Genomic DNA, 20292 nt, shown 5'->3' with positions numbered 1-20292 from the left:
CAACTACAATAATTGCTGTGTTTGCACTCAGACTACCGTCTGAGGACTCCTCACATGCACTATCAGGCAGAGGGTGTTACAGCAATCCAAGGCACGGATGACATGATGTGAGTTGGTCCACATAAGAGTAGGACAGAATTAGGTCACAGAACACATAACACTATTAAAAAATAGGAAAGAGGGTTAAAAAAATATATTTTTATGCTGATGAATTCTTCACTTGTGCTTTTCTTTGGAAGATTCTCTGCAGATAAAAACAAGGCCAGGGACACTCCATCCTTGAGGCAGGATGTGTTGTGCATTGTTAAAGATTTGCTTGACTAAGCTGAAGTAAAAAAGTTAAAGATGAACTCTTTGTCACCATGTAGTAGGTCTATGGCTTGCAGAAGCAGATAGGCTGAGTTAGGCATGCAAAGAAGGATCCAGGGCACTCTTGGCTACACTTTTTACCCAGCAACTGTTTTTTTAAACATCAAATACTTTATCATTAAAATAATACAGCTACTGTACCCAAAGTGATTGAAACAGCTTTGTTCAAACTCTATCAAATTCAAAGCCAGACCTCCCACGGAGCTCTCCAGGGGATGGGGTTGGACATGGTAAGCATGATGCACGTATGTTCTGTAGGGTCCACAAAATGCCTGCAGTTTAAGCGAATAAAATTCAGAGCTTTGAGCAACTATAGTCCATAAGCCACATCTATTACTTCTGTAATAGACTGAAGTTTGTTCCAGCTGACAAGCCAAAAGTGGAAATCAATCAGGACAGACAACTTTCCAGCCATGTGGACAGGAGAGCTGACTCGAAGGAAACTTGAGAGCAGATGTCATCCAAAGATGGGCAAGAACCCATTTCACCTTGGGATAGGCGGGAGCGGGGGGGCACCTCTTTCTTTTCGAACAGAACCACCTAAAAGAGAAAGAAGGGTTTTTTGTGTTACTCCTCCTGAAATACTCCTTCTTTTGAAGGGGGAGTTTACATCCAAGCAAATAATTAACTGTAACTGGTGAAGATCTACTAATTTTCATGCCTGGCTGTTAAAAAAAAAACAAAACCAACAAATCTTTGTAGAGTTCCTGGTTAGTTTATTAAACAACATCAGAACTTTGAACACTGTAAAATAACATTTTTAACTAATTCTATCCCTAATGCCTGGAAAGCATATGTATTTTGGTCCATTTTCCCCTTCCTAAAACAGACTGCTGGTTCCTGTTAGCCTTACTAATTTATGTGAACATACAACTTCTCAGTGCTACTTGCCATACGTGCAAATCTCAACAAACTGGCAAGCTCTAAACACAATAAAATTTCAAAGCTCTCAATGTTTTTCCCTATACAAAAATCTTCACATCAAACTCACAAAAGAAAACACAAAAAAATGCACATGTTACTTTGCCTTCCTTTGTGGACTAATAAATGGGATGAAAGCTAACAGGACAAAGTGAACAGTCAGAGACTAACAGGAATCTCTGCTTCAAACCAAAACTTCATCATCTGGAAACAGGAGAGAAGCATCTGCATATACAGATGATTACAGGATAACTGTGAGCCACCAACGTCACTGGTTGTAAAGGAAGTAATTGATCCTTGGGTGTATCAGGCAAAATACCACAAAAAAAGATAGGTAACATTCATGCTGCTGTAGAAAGCATGTTTGAAACCTGAGCTGGAACAGCATGTAACACAGATTGGAAAAGACAAAAACAAACAGAAGTGTATACCTAAGCAGCAGAGAACATGGCTTGGAAGCAGAGTGTAGTACATCCACATTTATTCAGCCCAGCAAAACAAAAACTGAGAGGAGGATATGACTGTTGTCTTAAAAAACATGAAGAGTTTAACACACAAGAAGAGAGGAAATCTAAACTCAAGGATGATGCTGGCACAAAAATAAATGAGTTGTGCATGAATTTAGATGAGAAACGAAGTGAAAGTTCTGAGGGATTTTGTGGTTCTGGCTGCCTAGAGCAGAAGGGCTGACTATAATGGCAGAGATTGGTCACTTACAGTACATGTTTCAACTTAAAAAACAAACAATTCCCCACTCAAAAAGTTTTAGAGGGCTTGTACCTATGAACTTGCAGTTAGCTTTTCCTGTGTGGTGAGGAAGGATGACCAAACTGTTAGCCTGAGAACTCTGGAAACCTCAGCATCCAGTCTTTTCCCCATGCACTTGGTTTTAGGACAATACTGAAATTCCAACTTACCTCTACTGTCATTTCTTGCTAGTTTACTGGGATAACTTCTGTTCATGGGTACATATGGCTCTGGAGGTGGCAAATCAGATATCGGATGAAAAGAAAATCTGCTTTCCCATTCATCTGAAAAAAATCCCATGCAATTTACTCATTAGTTTTCTGACATAGCTTAGGAAAGTCAATTGACACTGACATCATGTTTAATGCATGTTTTAAATTGCAAAATGCTTACACAGCTGCACACTGAACCAGCATTCCCTTAGGAAGTCAGGGAAGATGATGCTTTAGGTTAATTTGGGAATGAAAATTTCTATCAAACTGATCATTTTGCCAGTTTAATGCAAAATTATAGATCAGGAAAGCAGCCATAATTCCACTAAAATAAGTCTTGCTCTCCCTTCCATGTATAACAGATCTGCTTTTTTAACACACACACACATATATGTGCTACCAGAACTGCCTCGTTTCACCTACTTTAAAACAGTATTTTGCTCCTGGTATAGAATTTACCAATATTCAAGTATCATTGATATACCAAGCTCAAAAGCATAATTAAAAGCACACTCCTATAAGCACTGTTTCTTCTCTCTTAATATTTATACTGGAAGAAGAAAAATACCCATTATGGTAAAATTTATGACAGAGAATCCTGTATATAACTAGTGTCAGAAATGGAAAAATATATCACTTGAAGCTGTATCTCTTTAGACTACAGGGGCCCTTTTGCTGTACTTACTGAGTCCATAGAATTTTAAGTAAAGCAAGCATACTAGTTTCCTCATTGAAATTATAGGAAATGTTCCAAGAGCTCTGTTCTGCACCTGATTTTGAAAGCCTAAAGAAGAAAGTGTGGGCTAATTTAAACTTTGTAATTTCTTTACTTGCTTGCTTCAGGACTTTGCAACCATAACTTTATTGAGATATTGCTGTATTTTACTGCATAATGTAATGAACAGCTGAGTAAGTTCCACCTGGCATTTGCACATGCGGTTATTTGCTGGATCCAGTTTTTCTATGTTTACTTCCAATGGCTGCAATCAGAAACCAGTGTGTAAAGAAGCTCCATGTTCTGAACCCTGCAAATGACTTGTGTAGGAAGAAATATGCCTGTGATCCTTCTGCCTTACCTGATGTGTGAAGATGTTTTAAAAGCATGAGTTGTAGTTTCATTTTCTGTTTGCTTTTTTCTAACCTTATAAATGTCAGGAATACCAATTTTGGCCTCACATAATTAACTGAAGGATTTATATGTTCTATGCAAATAGAAAACAATTAAAAAGAAAAGCATGACGAATCTTTAAAACACAGCAATCTTGGACCTCATCTTTTTAATAAACACTAGCAGAAATAGATACTTGACATTTTCAGCAATGTTCTGACAATCTCTTCCCTCGTCTGTTTTTCAGCTTTTGAGTCATCTAACTCGTTCCGACTTCCGAAGTGTCAGTGTATCTGTGGTTTGAATGCATATTAGAGCTGAAACAATTCCCTTCCTTTTTTCAGGGAAAAGGGTTTGAAAAAATTTTTCAAAGGGTTATTTTGGAAACTGTATTGATGACTTTGCAATTCTGCTCTATGTATGGCATATTTATTCTGTTCTTACTTGCCAGGGTTAACTGAGACCCAAGTGACACTTCTGTTGGTCAGAAATCAAAGGCTGCCACTAGAAACAAAGTCTGTATCCCAAACCTCTTTTGAGGTATTAGGGCCAAAAGCCCCTACACCTTCTCTGTGGAGGCAAAGAGCTGGGAGGATGGCTCACCGTCACCTGGATCCTGGAAGCCGTTTCTGACAGCTGCCGAAGGCGGCGGTGGCGGCGGCGGCGCCGCCGAGCCGGGCCGGTCGGGGGGCAGCGGAGGCCGCGGCCCGGCCCTCGCGCTGTCCAGCCCTGCTCGGGACGGCAGCTGCGGAGTGCTGGGCAGAGCCCTCGAGGTGCTTCCGTTCCTGCTGATGGGAGGAGGCGGTGGGAGCGGGCCTAGAGCAAGGCAAGAAGCAAGCACACAGATGCTGTTAACACCAGGGGGTACTCTACCAGTGGAAAGCCCCTGCTGGCATCCCAAGGCCTCCCGCTAACAAAAAGGGCTGCTTCAGGACCCTTGGCCCCAAGGGGTAATGGCTCTCAGCACCCACTTCCCTGCTCTCCAGGGCTCTCGAGGGATTTAGTGTTGATTTGCAGAGTACAGCTCAGAGGAGCAGGTGTATCTAAACATAAACACACTGCAGTGTCCACGCTCCTATTCTCCTCAGCTACAGAAGCCTCTGTAAAGGTTCTGGTCGCTTCTTTTAAACCACACTAAATTAACAGTGGCCACGATAAGCAGAAGTCACAGCTGGAATTCGGGGTGCTGTGGAGGTCCAAACTATAACACATTTCCTTTTTATGGACCACTGCAAGGCAAGAGGACATGCAGCAGAAGACACCTGCTACTGTCCGAGGCTCTCTGTCCATAGGGGTGGTTCCCTCTGGGTGTGTGGCGCCCACAGGGGAGCTCTGCCCGGGAGTGGCCGCGTGAAGCAGCAGCTCATCAGCTCACTCATTTACAAACAAATGAGCTGCATGACAGGTTTTTCAGTAGTTGGAGCATATCTATCTCCCTGTAAGCTGGAAACAGACCTCACACATAGACTGGCATTTCCAGGGTTTGTGTATCTGTAACTGACACAGACGTGACAGGTCAAATACGAAGGCACAGCCTAAGCAACACAGACCCAGGGCTGCCCTGAGGGCAGGGGAAGGATGCTTCTACAAGATGAGTAAATAAAGACAGGAAAGCTGCTTCTGCCAGGGAGACAAGTGCCCGTGGTTAGGACACAAGAAGGTGAAGCAGAGGGTGTGGAGTGTTACGCATGTTCAAAAGTCTCACTAGCTCTGTTTGGTGCAGTTGGGCAATTGACAATTACGTTAATTTTCAATAAATGCTTCCCTGTCTTGATGAAATCTATCTACAGACATGCACTTTGAAAAAGAGAGCATATTGTGTCTCCAGCAAAAAGCGTTGAAAAATTTCAAGAAACGTGCTGTACTTTGTGTATTTTTTTCTCCCCTTATTTTACAAATTACTGAAGTTTGCCTTCAGGGAATGGTTTCAAAGAACGAGAAGCATTCAACAACTTTCAGAATAGTTTTGCTTGCTCTCTCTAAACCTAGCTAAACTCCACTGTCTATACTGAACTACTGCAGAATAGTGCATTCATGTTTAGAATGTACTGCTACAACTTCCTTCTACTTACTGAGCTGGAATCAAGCCAGAAGAAAGTTAGTGCAGGTTTGCTAAAACCATCTGCCAAAGAAAAGGCTCAAGTAGGAAAGCACTGGTGGCAGCCAAGGCCACCACAGAACAAACTCTTGGAAGTGACTGAATAATTGCAGACACTCTTTGCAACTTTGATCCATCAATTTGGTCAATTGTAATAGGATTTCTTTGATTTGTCTACTGCAGGCTGCACTAGCATTGTGCCATCCTCTAGGCTGGCAACCAGCTCCACAAAGCACAGTTACAGGGCCACTATTTTCTGTACAGCTGCTGTAGGTGTTGGAGCTCCAGAGTGGTTCAAGGAGCTGGAAAGCAACACAGCTGTCTGTGGGAGGTCCCCACAGACCTGACATTCATTTCTATTGTCTAGGACTGGGCAGGCTAGAGATGATTTCCGAGTTTATTCCAAAGGATGAAATGAAAGGCAACTCTATGGAGTTTCCCAGCAGTATCTTCTGTGTAATGCTTTTCTCCACCTGTTATAGGGCTTGATTGTGCCTAAATTCTCTCATCTCAAGGGACAACTATCAGGTATCAGAGAGCTGAGTTATGATGTGGAATTCTTAAAAGTTATGAACAACAGTTGTCACAGAGGACAATGTACATTATGAAATTGGTCAAAGGAGACGATTCTACTCTTAGTCTAATTTGATATCTACATACGGTAAGTAATAACACTTAGTCACGCTGTAACAAGTGCTCTTACATTTAACAACTCTTGGCTAGGTCTTTTATTAAAGCTATTGTATTTGACTGTGCTTGTGTCTCTGAACACGTAGAGGTCACGTTCCACAAACCTCCACTCGTGAGAATGCGACCATTAACTCACACTGGTTGACTCAGGAAGTCAGATGCTGTCACTTTACCAGAAGGTGCTTTGCATCAAAGAAGGTAATGGGGAAATCCCTTTGCAACCCTCGTCAATTACAGTGACTATAATGAAAGTTACAAAGATCTATAAAAGTACACGTGAGAACACTGGTGATGTACTTTGACTTTCCATAAGCCACCTTGACGCCCACAAACCCTCGCTTCCAATCACGGAATTCCTAGTGCCTAACAGGGATGTCATCCTGGGATGTGTTTGTTCTGCACGTGAAACTGGCCCGGGCATGGCCAACGAGCGCCCTCTCCCCGTGCCCGCTCCCTACCTGAGCGGCCGGGCGGGTCTCTGACGGGCGGCGGCGGTCTCTCTCCGGGCGGCGGGGGCAGCGGTCCGGAGCGGCCCCCGCCGGGCGCGGGGCACGACCCCAGCGAGATGTTCCTCTGCGGCAGCCGCGGCATCTCGTCGCCGCCGGCGGGGGCGGGCGGCACGGGGGGCGGCCCCGGCCTGCTGGGGGGCAGCGGGGGCGCCGGGGCGCCGAGGGCGGGCCGGGGGGCGGCGGGCACGGGCGGTTTGCTGTTCTGCGGCGGCGGCGGCGGCAGAGACGCCTCCCGGGCGGCGGGCGGCCGGTGCCCGGCGGGGGGCGGCGGCGGGGGCGGCGGTTTGTCCTCGGCCGGCCGGCCCGGGGTGGGCGGCAGCGGCGGCCGGCCCGAGAAGGGGGACGCGGCGCCGGGGCCCGGCTGCCGGAGGGGCGCGGTCGCCCCCGTGGCCCGGCTGCCCGGGAAGGGCGGGGGCGAGGGCCCCAGGCTGGGCTGCCGGCTCAGCCCCGGCACCGGCGGCGAGCCCCGGTTGTGCAGGCTGGAGGCGATGGGCCGGGGCGTGCTGGGCACCGGCGGCGGCGCCGCCTCGGGCTTCGAGCCGGCGTCGGGCCTCGGCGGCGGCACGCGGCTCCTCTGCGGGTCCGGGGCGGCGGTGCGCGGCCCCGAGGGCGGCCCCGGGAAACGCGGCGGGCCGCTCGGCGGGGAGAAGGGCTTGGCGGCGGCGGAGCGGCCTCCGGGCGGCAGGACGGGCGGCCGGCCTCCCCCGGCGTCTGCGGACACAGGACAGGGAGCATCAGCGCCGTCGCACCGGGGCCGCGGTTCCCGTGGGTCTGCGAGCGGCCAGGGCGCAGCCTGGCACGGGGCACCCCTGCCCTGAGGCTCAGCCCCAACGCCGCTACCATTGGGAAACCACTCCAGGGTACCAGTTGACATCCTGATATTGCTTATGAGGCACGATTAAAGTGGCCACAAAGTAACACAAGTGATGCAGCCATCATACACCAACCAGTAAAACAGGGAGGGAAGAAATGGTGAGGAAAAAGTACCGAACAGCATCAACTTGAGAGCAAAGAAATCTTAGCTTTTAAATTACATTTAACAACAAAAGGTCATCAAAAAGCTCTTTTCAGCCCTTTCTAGTAGCTGTGATCTAAGGAGGTAGAGTTGTGCACGTCAGGAAGAAGGCAGCCGGCCCTGCAGTTCACAAGTACTGTTCTGCGATGCCAGGAACTTTTGTATTAATACAAGTTCCCAAAAATAAACTGTGACACAATAGAAAATACCAGCTCTGAGAGACTGTTTTGTACACATGTGCTGGAAAATTATGTTAGGCTATAAAATACGTAATATTTGTAACACTCTACAATCCCCATAGCATAGTCCTTCTTCAACAAGTATGAAGTCCTATGTCCTTGAACTTAAAAAACTCAGTGACCCCAGATGTCCTCGTTTAAAGAGGCATGAGGCTTGGGGCAACTGTTTTGTCAGCCAGAAGCACACTCCAGACAAGCCTCCATCTGCAGTGTGTGTACCAGCCAGCTGGGATGCCTCATGCACTCCGTAAGCAGCAAATCACGCTGTTGCGGAGCTGACACAAGTACTTTCCATTTGGAAAGTAGATCCTTTTTCCTGGTGCACAAGAAAGAATTAGCCTGGATCCTCCCTGTTCCCCTCTTGTCCTGCACACCCAACAGCTAAGGCAGGATGTAATTTGCCTGACTGTACTTTGCAGGTAGCCATTTAATACTACCAAGATCTTCAGCTTTCACCCATAATGAGGAGGATGGGTGGAAAGGGAGTCTCGCTTCTCCCTCATAAATCCTAATAGTAAGAATAAAACAAGATTCAAGCTGAAAATTACATTTCCTAAGAGCCTACGATATTTGATGGCTTCCTCAATCCCAGCAGGTAATTTATTGCAGTGCTATGAAGGTTTTAAGCAATACCATTTTTTCACACTGGAAATTCAAGGTCTTTCTTACCAGCATCTCGATTTGCAGTACATCTGAGCTTTGGCATTCCTGCTTGAAAAAGGCCTCCAAGGCCAGGTGGTCCACCACCACCGAAGCCACCACCACTGCCACCACCAAAACCCCCGCCGCTGCCACCTCCTCCAAAGCCACCGCCGCCACCTCCACCAGATCCTTTGGGTTCTGTTGGGAAAAGAGATCCCCCATATTAGTGAAGCAGGACTGATCCTGCCAAGTCACCTCTTCCATTAGAGTAATGCTTGTAGCTGGGGAAAAAATGGATGAACTTTCAAATCCACAAGGTTTGGATCATCACAGCTACCATCATCATCACCACCACTGCACCGTGGAGGAGCTGGTGCAATAACCATAATAACCATAGCCTCTGTGTTTTATCATGCCATCACTACTTTAGTCTGCTCTAGACTAGAGAGCACAGCAAATTGCTCAGAGAATTTGGAACTGAGCATGGAGGGGACCTCTGAGAACATAATATAGTCTTTGTTAGCACCTTAGTTGCTTCTTCCTGTTTCTTTGTACTTTTGCTCTCTTATCCTTTCCCTCCACTTCTCCATAAGCAGACAGAGCAATCTCATGGGAAAAAGGGAAGGAAGGAAGAAGGCAGAAGATCCCTCCTCCTGAAGGTGTCTCTGGGAATCACTGCTGGGAATGCACAGAATTCTCTCATTATTGATGATATTGCAACATATCTACTTATTTAAACAAAGCATAGTAGCAAAGGTGATGCCATTTCTGTAGGTTCAGAAGTGCAGTGACAGGATCATTAGCTGTAAATGTTTCCAATAGGCAGGTATTATTTTATCAGCCCTCTCCCTTTTCTCTCCCATTGCTCTCTAATGTCAATATTTCTGCTGTGACAACTGAGTTGCCAAAAGTGAAATGAAAGTGTTTCCACAACTACAATACATGGAAGAACCTTATTCAGAGCATCACTGCAGAATCAGCAGGTGCACAGGTTGGAATATCTGTGGAAATCAGCTCTCAGATGCTGGGCCAAAAAGGCTAAGATCACTTGCTTAAATTTCTTTGAATCCCGATTTCCACAAGTTTGGGTGGGTAAAACTTTCACTGACTTTGAAGTAATTAAAACCTGTGGATGAAAAGCACTTGTAAAAATTTTCCCAAGAAAAAAGGAAGAGTGTATCCATGGGGGAATGTTTCACACTGTCCTTCTCATTCTTAAGCATGTCAGCTCAGTTCGGCTCTGACTCAGATGGGGTGTGAACCTCTGGAGAAATGCTGCTACCATGGTTTAGTCTTTCATCATGATTTGTTAATTCATGTAAATAAGATAATAGGCTGCATCATTTTTCTCTTACTGTTTACCCCCTCCTTTAATCCCCTCCAGCTCATAATAGCTAGAACATGTAACTTCACATTCAGAGATAATCTTTAAAAATTGTAGCTGGCTGACTGCAGAACTGTATCTAAGTTTTTAAAAATTATTTTTATTTGGTCACACTCCTCTGGGCATTTCCTTCTTTTGTCATCATGTTCCTATCACAGTCCAGCCTTTAATTGCATGGCCAAACCTAGACTGAGGTGTATCACATTTGCTAATCAGTCTGTAGAAGTGTCTTTTCTCCTTTGGAAAAGAATGCTGTTCCTCTGTCAGCACAGGCCTGTGTTCCTCACTCTTCTCTTGTTTCTGTTCTGCCTTCCCAATCCTTTTGCTACACAGGCTTCTCCGGCCTCCTCTTGGCACCTGCCAAGATGTGCTGTGAGACACAGCAGCAGCACAGCTGGATAGAGAGCTTATTTCCATTCAGGTAAGTGGAGTCACTGCCTTGTGCAGTACTGCTGGGCTGTCTAAAAAGATAACAGCCCTGAGCTACTCCAGGAGTGGCAAAACTGCATGCAGCAGTGACACACAGGTAGAGCTGTGGCTTCTGGCTCAGGTTTTGTTCTAAGTGGTACTGGAGCCAATGGTGTCATGCCAGGCATGCATTTATTCTTATATTGTTTATGCAAAAGTAGAGTCTGAAATTCCACTTCATCCTCTGTCCTCTCCTCAGTCCTTATGGGGTTTTGTTTGCCTGATCTGCTGCACGTCCTCAGAAGAACTCCTGGTAGGACTTGCATATTTTTCTGATATAAGCAAACAGGAAAATAAATCACTTTTTGAGAATCAGCAAACAAATTAGCATTCACATTTCATAAGCAGTACTTGATTTCTCAGCTGACTGTTCATTCATGATGAATAGAATTTATTTTTATGCATGCCAATTTCTGGCACTTTCTTTTATCTACTCTCATGGCTATTCATCTGATGATATATAAAATAATTTTCTGCTTTCAGATCTGTAGAACCATTCATGCCCACAGAAATTCCAACATGTAGAGTCATACTTACTGTCTAGAATTGGAGCACTTCTGTCATTAGTAACAGTCTTCTTGAGCTTTTTTCCTTTGGTAATATCAGATAATAGAGCATTTCGCCCTGCCTGTTCTGACTTGCTTAGGGATGGCTTTTCAGTATTTGCCTGCAAAATAAAAATTAAAAATGAGGAGGCAAAATGCACCACAACTTCTAGATACAAATTTCTGATTAAATATGGTAGTTACTTGAGACTCCAGTGGCTGTTTTAACAGCATTGGAGTGGGTAGATAGCATGCCATGTCTACTTTTGTCAATGATATCAAAGGTAGCTGGCCTTGTTACTGACTCCAAGTCCCCAACACTACTGCTAATCTAATGCACATTATTCATTAGAAACAGAACACTTCTGTGTGAATTTACCTTTTCTGAACTCATTATTTAGAATCTCTCATTTTTTCAAGCCAAGGCTTATCTGTGCCATGTTGGAGATGGAACAAGAATAGACTACACACATAACTTGATTATACAAGAAGGTGGACATTCTTCAAAGTTGTTGTGAAATACAATTGCTGGATAAATCAGAGCAAAGATGGACCTTTGTCTACTATTTTAGCTTAGATAGAAACACCTAAAAATGGCAATTACCATGTCAATAATATTGACCTCTTCATATAGACCAAATAAAGCCTTTGGACATATGAGATTTGTCTCAACAGTCCTCTCTTTTCACTTTATGTTCTGGTGACACAGTTTTTCAAGAAAGAACAAAAAAACTCCAAACAATACACTTATATGCACATATATATGGCTCTTTCTTCTAGGAAACAGTTCCTGAAACATTTTCTAATTTATCAGATCAGTGTTATGGAGATTTCCTGAAAGGCAGGGAAGAGTTGTCATGGAGGGACCAAGTAGAGTCTGTGTCTTGCTTGAGGTGGAAAATGAAAGAAAGACTTTTGATTGACAGCCCATTCTCTGTAATCAGCTAGAGTTTTGCTCTGAAAATGTCTAGGTACTTGAAAATGGCATTTCAAGAAGCCTTCTTTCTTATCAGTAGGTGACTGACTGTTGGGAGGGCAAGCACAGCACAAGCTCTATCCCAGTTTAAGCCAGGCCTGATGTAGTTTCACTCACCACGTTGTGCCAGATCCTGTGCTCTGATAGCACAGGCTGGCTGAGGGAGCTCTGCTGGCTAAGAGCTATCCTTGCCAAATTTAAACAATAGGATTTATTTTTTTCAGGCTCAAGTCACAGAAATACTGGAGTAGAACAAGGGAGAAGGTGGGAGTACAGGTTTGGAGAAAGGCAAGACTGCAAGTCCCATTTAGACAAGCTGTCGTCTCTCCACCAGATCAGCCACTAGTGTGGGAAGAATAAAAGGATGGAGAGTTGGAGTGGATTGTGACATCCCCATGAGAACTGGAAGGCAGTCGAAGTGATGGTTGTTCTTGCAGGACCAACGATCAAGCATAAACAATATGTTGGACAGCTTTCCCCAAATATCATGGATACCCTCATCCACATCTCAGTATCTCTGGACATCCTATTCCAAGTGACAAGCAGCAGCAGAGGAGAACAGTGCATATGTTTACCTCCTGTAAAACTTACCAAGGCCAGTGTTGGGGGTGGAGGGGGAGCTGGAGGGGGAGGCACAGGCATGGTGGAAGGCTGAGCTCTGTCTGCTCTTGCTAAGAAACCTGCACAGCAAAACACAAACACAAAAAGTCCAGAGATTAATACATCTTAATAAATAAATTTCTACTCAGCTAGAAAACATCCTTGCAGCTAACAGGTTTATATCCTACATTTTTGAAATCTAAATAATCAGCAAAAAGCACTTTATATTTAATTGCATGGAAACCAGACACATCTTTAAACAGGGGCTCCCTACATGATCCCCACTGCCATAGAAACCCATAGATATACATCCAGTTTTGAACACTTACACAATCCATGCATTGCTATGGCAGTGCACAAAATGCAGTAACCAACAATCTTGTTCCCATGGAAGTGCTTCAGGATAGCCCCAAAGCTATACCATCAGCCCTTACTTGAAGAAGGCATCATACTTTAGGATCATACTCAGACAGAGATGCCAACTTGTTAAATCCCTTTAGTTGCTAAAAGATTCCTGCATCTCCACTGTTATGGATAGAGTGGAACAGCAGAGCTCTGGAATGGACTCATGCTTCCTCCTCTCTCCCTGCTTGCTCTGAAGATTCCAAGCTCCATCATGATGTCTGAATGCACCTTCCTCCTCCTCAGCAGCAGCACACACAGACATGTTCCAGAACTCCCCCTGAGGAGGAAGGGCAAGCAGGCAGCCTGGCCTCTCAGCTGCAGGCTGCTGCAGACAGAAAAGCCTGGCTGCTAAAGCTCAGCCTTCCACAAGCTTCCCTGCCACGGACCACACTCCCACTTTTCCCCACCTCAAGCTGAACTTTCAGCCTCAAGCAATCCTTGGAGGGTCACACCTGAGATCTAGAGATTTACTACAACCAAATTATGGAACAACAACCAAAAAAAGCCCAAAGTGTCAAGGACTATATTTTCAAGTCACAAGGGCTTTTTGTGGCATTTTGGCACTCAGCTTGCTGGAACTGTGCCTATCAGGGGCTTTGGAGCATTTCTAATAGTGCTATGGCATTTCAGCATGTGCTTTACTCTTTTATCTGAGCTTTCACCCATGCTGGCCATTCACTTGAGCCACCTTTAGTAATAATGATTTATATAATGTTTGCATAAAACAGGTAAACACAGTGGGAACAGGAACAAGGGTAATTCTCCAGAAAACCCCAGGCTGATGGCTGAGGTCCCTAGGGCAGTTATTTACATGCATACACAGCTCTTACTTTTTAAAGCAACTTAAATGTTTTAGATGAGACCAAGGGGAAGTGTAATAGCACAGTATCTGTCAAATCACTATCATGCCAGGTACAGTACCCTCTGTAGTTAAAATGAACATTATGAAAATGTGCTGAATGAAACAAAATGGCATTTGCAGTGAGTCACCACCTACGAAGTCTGTAATGGCATCTGACATGATCCATGATATGCGTGTCAGAAAAAACTGTTTAGAAGTACAGATTAATCTCATCAGATGCTCATGCTTCAAAAGAATTAGAATACAGCTGTAACCCCCCTTCCCTACCCCCTCTCCCCCCACATTGCTGAGTAACCTTCCTCAGTAGAAATATTTTCTGAAATAAGACTTTAATGGATTTTGTGTAAAATCTTTGTGGAGGAAAGAGTCAGACGCATCACCCATAGCTCTGGCTGACCATCTAGAAAAGTCATGGATATCAAAGTGGTATGAGGCACTAGTGCCTGCAGGCTTTCTTCTCCCATACTGCAGAAACTGTTTCCAGTTATTGCAAAAGAGTGAGCAAAGCAGAGGGGAAGCTGGCGGATAGACAGGGTGAGTGGCAAAGAGGAAACTGAAGCTGAGCCTACACGGTGCTGTTCAAATGCACGCCTTCAGAGTCCTGCAAACAGAGCAGCCTGCTATCATCAGTCCTCTGCTGCATTACTGAGCACCTTAACCTCCCTCAGAGAAACAACAGCTTCATATTCAGAGGATCCACTTGAATTTAGTTGTACTCCCATCTCCCAAATTTGTAGCTTTCAACTGTTACATAAAAGCTGCACAAAGCCCTATCCTTTCCCAATCAGCATATTCTAAATGCAATATTTGAAATCTGAAACCTATTAAAAGCACCAAGACTAATGCTGCTTTGTTCTTCAGCTTCCTGTTTAAAAAAATAGTCAACAGGAAAATTATTTCTTACCATAGACCACAACCATCCTGTTTCTTAACACAGTCTTTTCACAGCTGCAGTTGTCTCTAGCTTACCCATGAAGGGTATTTCACCAAGCCTTTAACTGCTTCATTGGATTAAAAAGAGAAATTCTTCTCTCTGCACTGCTTTGCTAGGAAGTCAAAGCAGTCTAGATAATGTACCATCAGTCTCTTTGGCACTCCATGTGTCACAGGAAAGTTTCTGGAGCAGGCAGAATACAGTTTGGTTTGATATCAGACTTTTAAATGAATCCTTTAAGGCAGCTAAGACCTGAATGCAGCAAGTGAGCCAGGTGGTCTGTGAAGCACTTCCTGTAAAATACCATAACTTGTCTACCTCCCTGTCAGTTAGAGATTGTTTCCCTCTTGGGCTGCTCTGTTCTACTTTTTTCCCTTTTAACTGGATTGTTTTAGATCAGCTTCTTAAGGAATTGGTGGCATAAAGAGGAAGTAAAGTGATGCTTGAAGCCTGAGTTCTCTAAGGGGAAGCCACTACCCACAGACCCATGCAGCTTCTCCAAAACCCTTTCTGCACATATGATTTGCAAGGAGGCAGTGGGGAGAAATGCACCAGGTGTTCCCTCCTTCTCTATCCCATCTTATGTGTTCCTGTACTCAGCCACTGCACACCAGCTGGTATTTCTGGTACTGAAGGGCTCTCTCAACTGAACTGCCATCGAAATTAGGTACACACTGGTGAGCTTGCATTTTGCTGCTGTTGAACAAGCCCTGTAGCCCTCAGAGACAGGCTGGAAAATAGCATTTTGGAAGCACAGGACAAGCTCCTGTAATAAACCAAACTATGGCAAAACTGGCCTGAAGTTTAACATGAGCATCCTGCAGGGTTGTTTACTCATGGGGCTCTAGAGCACACACTTCCTTTAGGAGCCATCAGAAAAGAGATCACATGGCGTGACTGAAAAACCTGTGTGCCCACACAAAAACCTATCATGCATACACTTACAGAGCCCATAAACAACCTAGATTGTCAAATTTAAGTTTAAAACCAAAGTTGCAATACTGCTTCACTCTTACTTTTGTCACTGACTCTGCTTCTGCTGATGAAAAAGAGATTTTTAGAAACTCAAGCTGAAACTTTGCAGGAAGAAACAGCACCTATGTCTTTGAATCTCCAACTCATCCTTGATGTTTGGCTGTTAAATTCTGTACAGTCTGTTTCTCTGTCTGACTCACTATAAGCCTATACAAAAAATAACAATGGTCTGAAAAGATGCAGTGACCTGGTGGCTTGCTCTCACAGCCCAGGGCAGTGCTGGGAGTAGCCCTTGGGAGGAGAGTACCTCCTGGGCTGCAGAACCAGAACAGCTGAGTCAGCACAATGCTGAACTCCAGCTCTGCAGCTGCTTTGTTCATCACCAGTTCACAGGATGACTGTTTCTCACAGAGCATAGAGATGTGCTGAGATGTTAAGTGTAACTCTGCCATTGGAGGAAAGCTTTGGTTACTGTTCTACACTTCTGCAATGGACTCACACCATTATTTGCTTTTGGTCAGTGGGAAAGAATTGAATTTAAGAAAAGGCTATTATGTTAAATTGCTAACAACTGACCCTATAAAATACCTTAAATAGTAACCAATCCATCTAGTAATAAATTTTACCCACCAAATCTGTTAACAAGCAAGTTTCTTATAATGCTTGGTGCTGCAGGGTTGTTGAAAAGGACCTGGTTCCAAAAGACCAAGGCTGAAGGCGTATTGGTACTTGAAAACCCAGGACACATATCCTAACATATTTTCTAGGCACCTACAAAATATGTCAGGCATTTCTAGTGTAAATGATCACATCTTTTAAGAAGCTATGTAGAAACGTTGTGTCTAGGTGAGTGTTGGTGGGTTGGCAGAAAGGATTGCAGTGACCGCAGCATCAGGCAGCGAGCCCCGAGCCCAGAGGTCGGGACTGGCAGCAGGAGAGAAGGGCTCCCACCGCTGGCCGCCAGTGCCACTCCCCAGCAGCGCCGTGCCCGGCAGAGCAGGCACCCACCAGGCAATCCTCACACTGCCTGCCCTGGCCACAGCCTCCCTGCAGCCCTCCCGGCAGCGCACAGAGCCCGCCTCTGCTGCCCCTGGAGAAAGCCCCCGCAAAGGAGATGCTCCAACAGTGCCCGAGTAAAGAATACTTGCATAAGAAAGCTCTGATTTCTGCAAACTACCAGGCACATGCAGCAGCCGCCACCAGGAAAGATATTAAAATGCAATATTATGCAATGCATCACGATAAAGACTCCTTTCATTTAAAAATCAAAATAGAGGAGAGAGGAAGTGCACATGGCATTCTGCAGAGAGCCCCTTGCTCTGCAGAGTGAGCCACAAAGAGCAATAGGCAAAGATGGCACGACACTGAATGCAGTGAAACACACATTTTGGGTGCTTCAGACTTAATTTGGTATTTCAGAAATCATTTCAGGAGCATTACAAATGCTAAAAAGAAACAAAAAGAAACATGAACCTTTATTGTGGGATAGACAGTGTGAACAACCACACTGCAAGTGCTTGGTTTGTATCAGGTCAGACATTTTGAGCTGCTTGAAGGCCCTCCCTCTTAAACATTGAGTCAGAGGCAGACAGACAAGCTCACTGTGGTTAATCATTTCCTGCATGATTAATTTCCAAGCAAAAAAAGAGGAAGGAACAAACAACTGTAGAAATAAAACAGAATGTATAAATTTAAGGGGAAAAAATCTCTGAAGTTGCCAATTAAAATGCTGATTGCTCCCCTATGCAAAAGGACCCAACTCCCAAATCAGTGTTGATTTGATTCTTTCAAAATCCATTAGTTTCTCCTAATGAAAGAAAGGAATTCTTTTTCTTTTAATATCTGAATTTGAGGAAATTGAGCTACACTACCAAATACTTTAGTAAGGTGGGTCTCAAAAGAAGAAGAACAGCTAACTCTAAACACATTACAAAGTAGTTGGAAAATCACTTACAATCAGTTTTATATAGACCACAATATTTTTCATTAATCATTTTTTAACAGAGTACTGAGCAATTAAGCTTTTTTGCCAAAAATAGTTACAGTGATGTAATGAAATTTGAACCCCCTGCTCCCACTTTCCTTGGCAGACCTGAGTCATAAGTAAGCCTACATGTCCCATATTCCACCACCACAATCTCCCAAGGCCAGAGGGGCTGCCTGCCCCAAGTGTCAGCCCAGGAGTGAGGCACAGTGTGAATGAGAACTTCAGAGCATGCTGAAGGTGCTCCTCCCATGCAACACCACGCCAGTAAATCCTCCCCGAAAAATATCAGGTGTTTTTCTTCTTCTCCTTTTATTAAAGTTCCTAAATATATAGACATCTATAAATAAATATACAGACAGATGAGTTTTAGTCCCTAAAGAGTTCAACAAGGGTACCAAACCAAATTCAGTTGGGCCTGAAGCTAATGGAAGACACTGAAGAATTCCCCTACAGAGTAAAGAAAGAATATTTAGGAGACTCTCTGGCCTCAATAACTTGCACATGGAGGAGTGAAAAGCCTATCTGGCACTCAAGTAACCTGATACAAATTTTAATTGAGACACTGGGGACTGCTGTGTAACAGCCTTCTACTCAGCAGGAGAGCCTGGATTTTCATTCTCCTAACTGGGATAAAACTTCTGACGCTCACCAACTCCAGGGGAACAAAGTGACATCTAAAATGTTACTGTCAGTATTTTTGAGTCCTTTAACACCAGCAATGGTCTTTGAAAATAGTTTTTGGCTGAGAAGACAATCCTTTTGGTGCAGGGATTACAAAATGTAATCTTGTAATTTTTGTAATCTTTGTGGCCTGAGACAGGACATTACAAGGGTGTGAGAATGTAGATTGTCCTATCCTGTCTGAAGGAAGCTGTGGTACAAAAAGCAGGCACTAACTTTTCACCCTTAAAACCAATTGCAGAGATCTGGACAGCCAAAAGAGAGACCAACAGAAGAGAAGTTACTCTGGGTGTTTGAGAATTTCCCTCCCCAGGGAAATTCTGGGGAGCTGCTGCTGTCAGAGAGAGGAAGCCTACTTTACCGGGGACTTTTGGCATTTCAAGGAAACTCTCTGAGGTACCCAAAATGAGTGGTTTGAGTATGACTTTCCACCACACTGAAAAATGCCACCCCTTACACAAAATGCCAGGGCAGAGGAGGTATACCAGTCAGTGATGGAGAGCTCCTGCCTAGGCCCAGGAGGGGTGATGGGTGACAAGCTTTATTCACAGGCACAGGTGGAAGTGGATGAGATCTCTGTGGCCCTGAAATAGGATTTGGCCCAAGCTGAACAACACACAGGAGGGTCTCCCATAGGGAAGTGCACCTTTTCCAATTCAGCAGTGATAGATGTGGGGGATGCAACACCATCCTGCTGCAGGTAGGGACCAAAAGGGGAGAAGTGGGAGGCAAGAGCCTGAAGGGTCTCTGGCAGAAGTGTATGGGGTAGAGCTTGGGAAATAAAACATGTCAAGGCAGTATCAAAGTGAGCATTTTTCCTGCCATACTTAGGTTGCAGAGAGAGGATATATTTTTTGTTTTGTTTTGGACATACCTTTTCAAGAAATTGCAGAGTTAGTTTAACTCAGTTATGCCATTGTAAGAGGTATATGAAAGGTGCAGGTGTTGGGGAGCTAGCGAGGACCAGTAAAGATAAATAATAACAAGAACAATCAAAAGACATGACTTGTTAGGGAAAAAAAGTGAGGATGCTGTCAGGTGCTTTCATGTCTCTATGCATGTTATCCCAGGCCCCTGTGCTCTGTCAACCCTACAGCATCTCCATCTTCCTCCACACTCCTCATGCTCACTCCCTCATCCCAGAGCATCCAGCCAAGCGCACTGATCCTCCAGTCAGCATGATCTGCAGCTCACACTGGGTAATTTCCCAGAGACCTAAAACGCCCTAAGCGCTTTGCATCTACTTCCTACCACCCCAGGAATACAGTAACAGAGCAGGTTACTGTGTGTGTCAGTGACAAGTGAGTCAAGGGAGCCCTGAGCCAGCACATGACCCCAGGTGTGAGAGCAGTAACAGCCAGATGCACCTATGGTCCACAGCAAGTTGCATCCAGCAAACCTCATCTGTCAAACACAATTGAGACTTTTATGGAGAAAATCCAGTGGTGCTGCATCCATAGAAAATTACAGCTAAGAAATAAGCTGCTATGGTGACAGAAAGTTGTTTTAATCCAAGTATTTAAAAAATATTATTTTTTCAGTGAAATACTTTTCAAGATATGCAGAAGATCACAGGCAATGGCTAACTTTGGAGGACTGCCTCTGGTAACCAATATAGTCCTGTTTGGAAAAAACAGCTAAGCTTTTGGTCAGTCTACGTGTTTGGATGTAGACCTGAGAAAAGCTGATAATGTTAGAGCAAACAAACTATAGCAGAAAGTATCTGACTCACTGAAAACAGAAATTGCTAACATCTAATCCATACTCCTGTCATTTCTTTCAGCCAGTGTGCCCAGAGGAGTTGTACAAAAACATTCCTGTCTATTCAGGCAACAAGGGTCAGGTCACATTCCCCACCATAGCAACCTGGTCCTGGGGAACAGGACCTCAGCGCTGCAAAGGACACCTGGAGCAAAGCCCCTGCT

The 20292-nt window shown here is 44.6% G+C and overlaps 1 protein-coding gene across 1 annotated transcript in view; it reads right to left on the bottom strand.

The window, feature by feature from the left end:
• Positions 1-853: 853 nt before the first annotated feature.
• The window catches only part of WIPF1 (WAS/WASL interacting protein family member 1), a 51109-nt gene continuing 31670 nt past the window's right edge, over positions 854-20292 (bottom strand). The window contains 7 exon segments of the mRNA XM_066553479.1: positions 854-909; positions 2208-2321; positions 3961-4173; positions 6604-7365; positions 8578-8748; positions 10940-11069; positions 12515-12603. Coding sequence (XP_066409576.1) covers positions 854-909; positions 2208-2321; positions 3961-4173; positions 6604-7365; positions 8578-8748; positions 10940-11069; positions 12515-12603 — 1535 coding nt within the window.

This window comes from Molothrus aeneus, chromosome 7 (genome assembly GCF_037042795.1).
Source record: "Molothrus aeneus isolate 106 chromosome 7, BPBGC_Maene_1.0, whole genome shotgun sequence".
Lineage (NCBI taxonomy): Eukaryota > Metazoa > Chordata > Aves > Passeriformes > Icteridae > Molothrus > Molothrus aeneus.
This window is presented reverse-complemented; position numbering and strand designations above follow the sequence as displayed.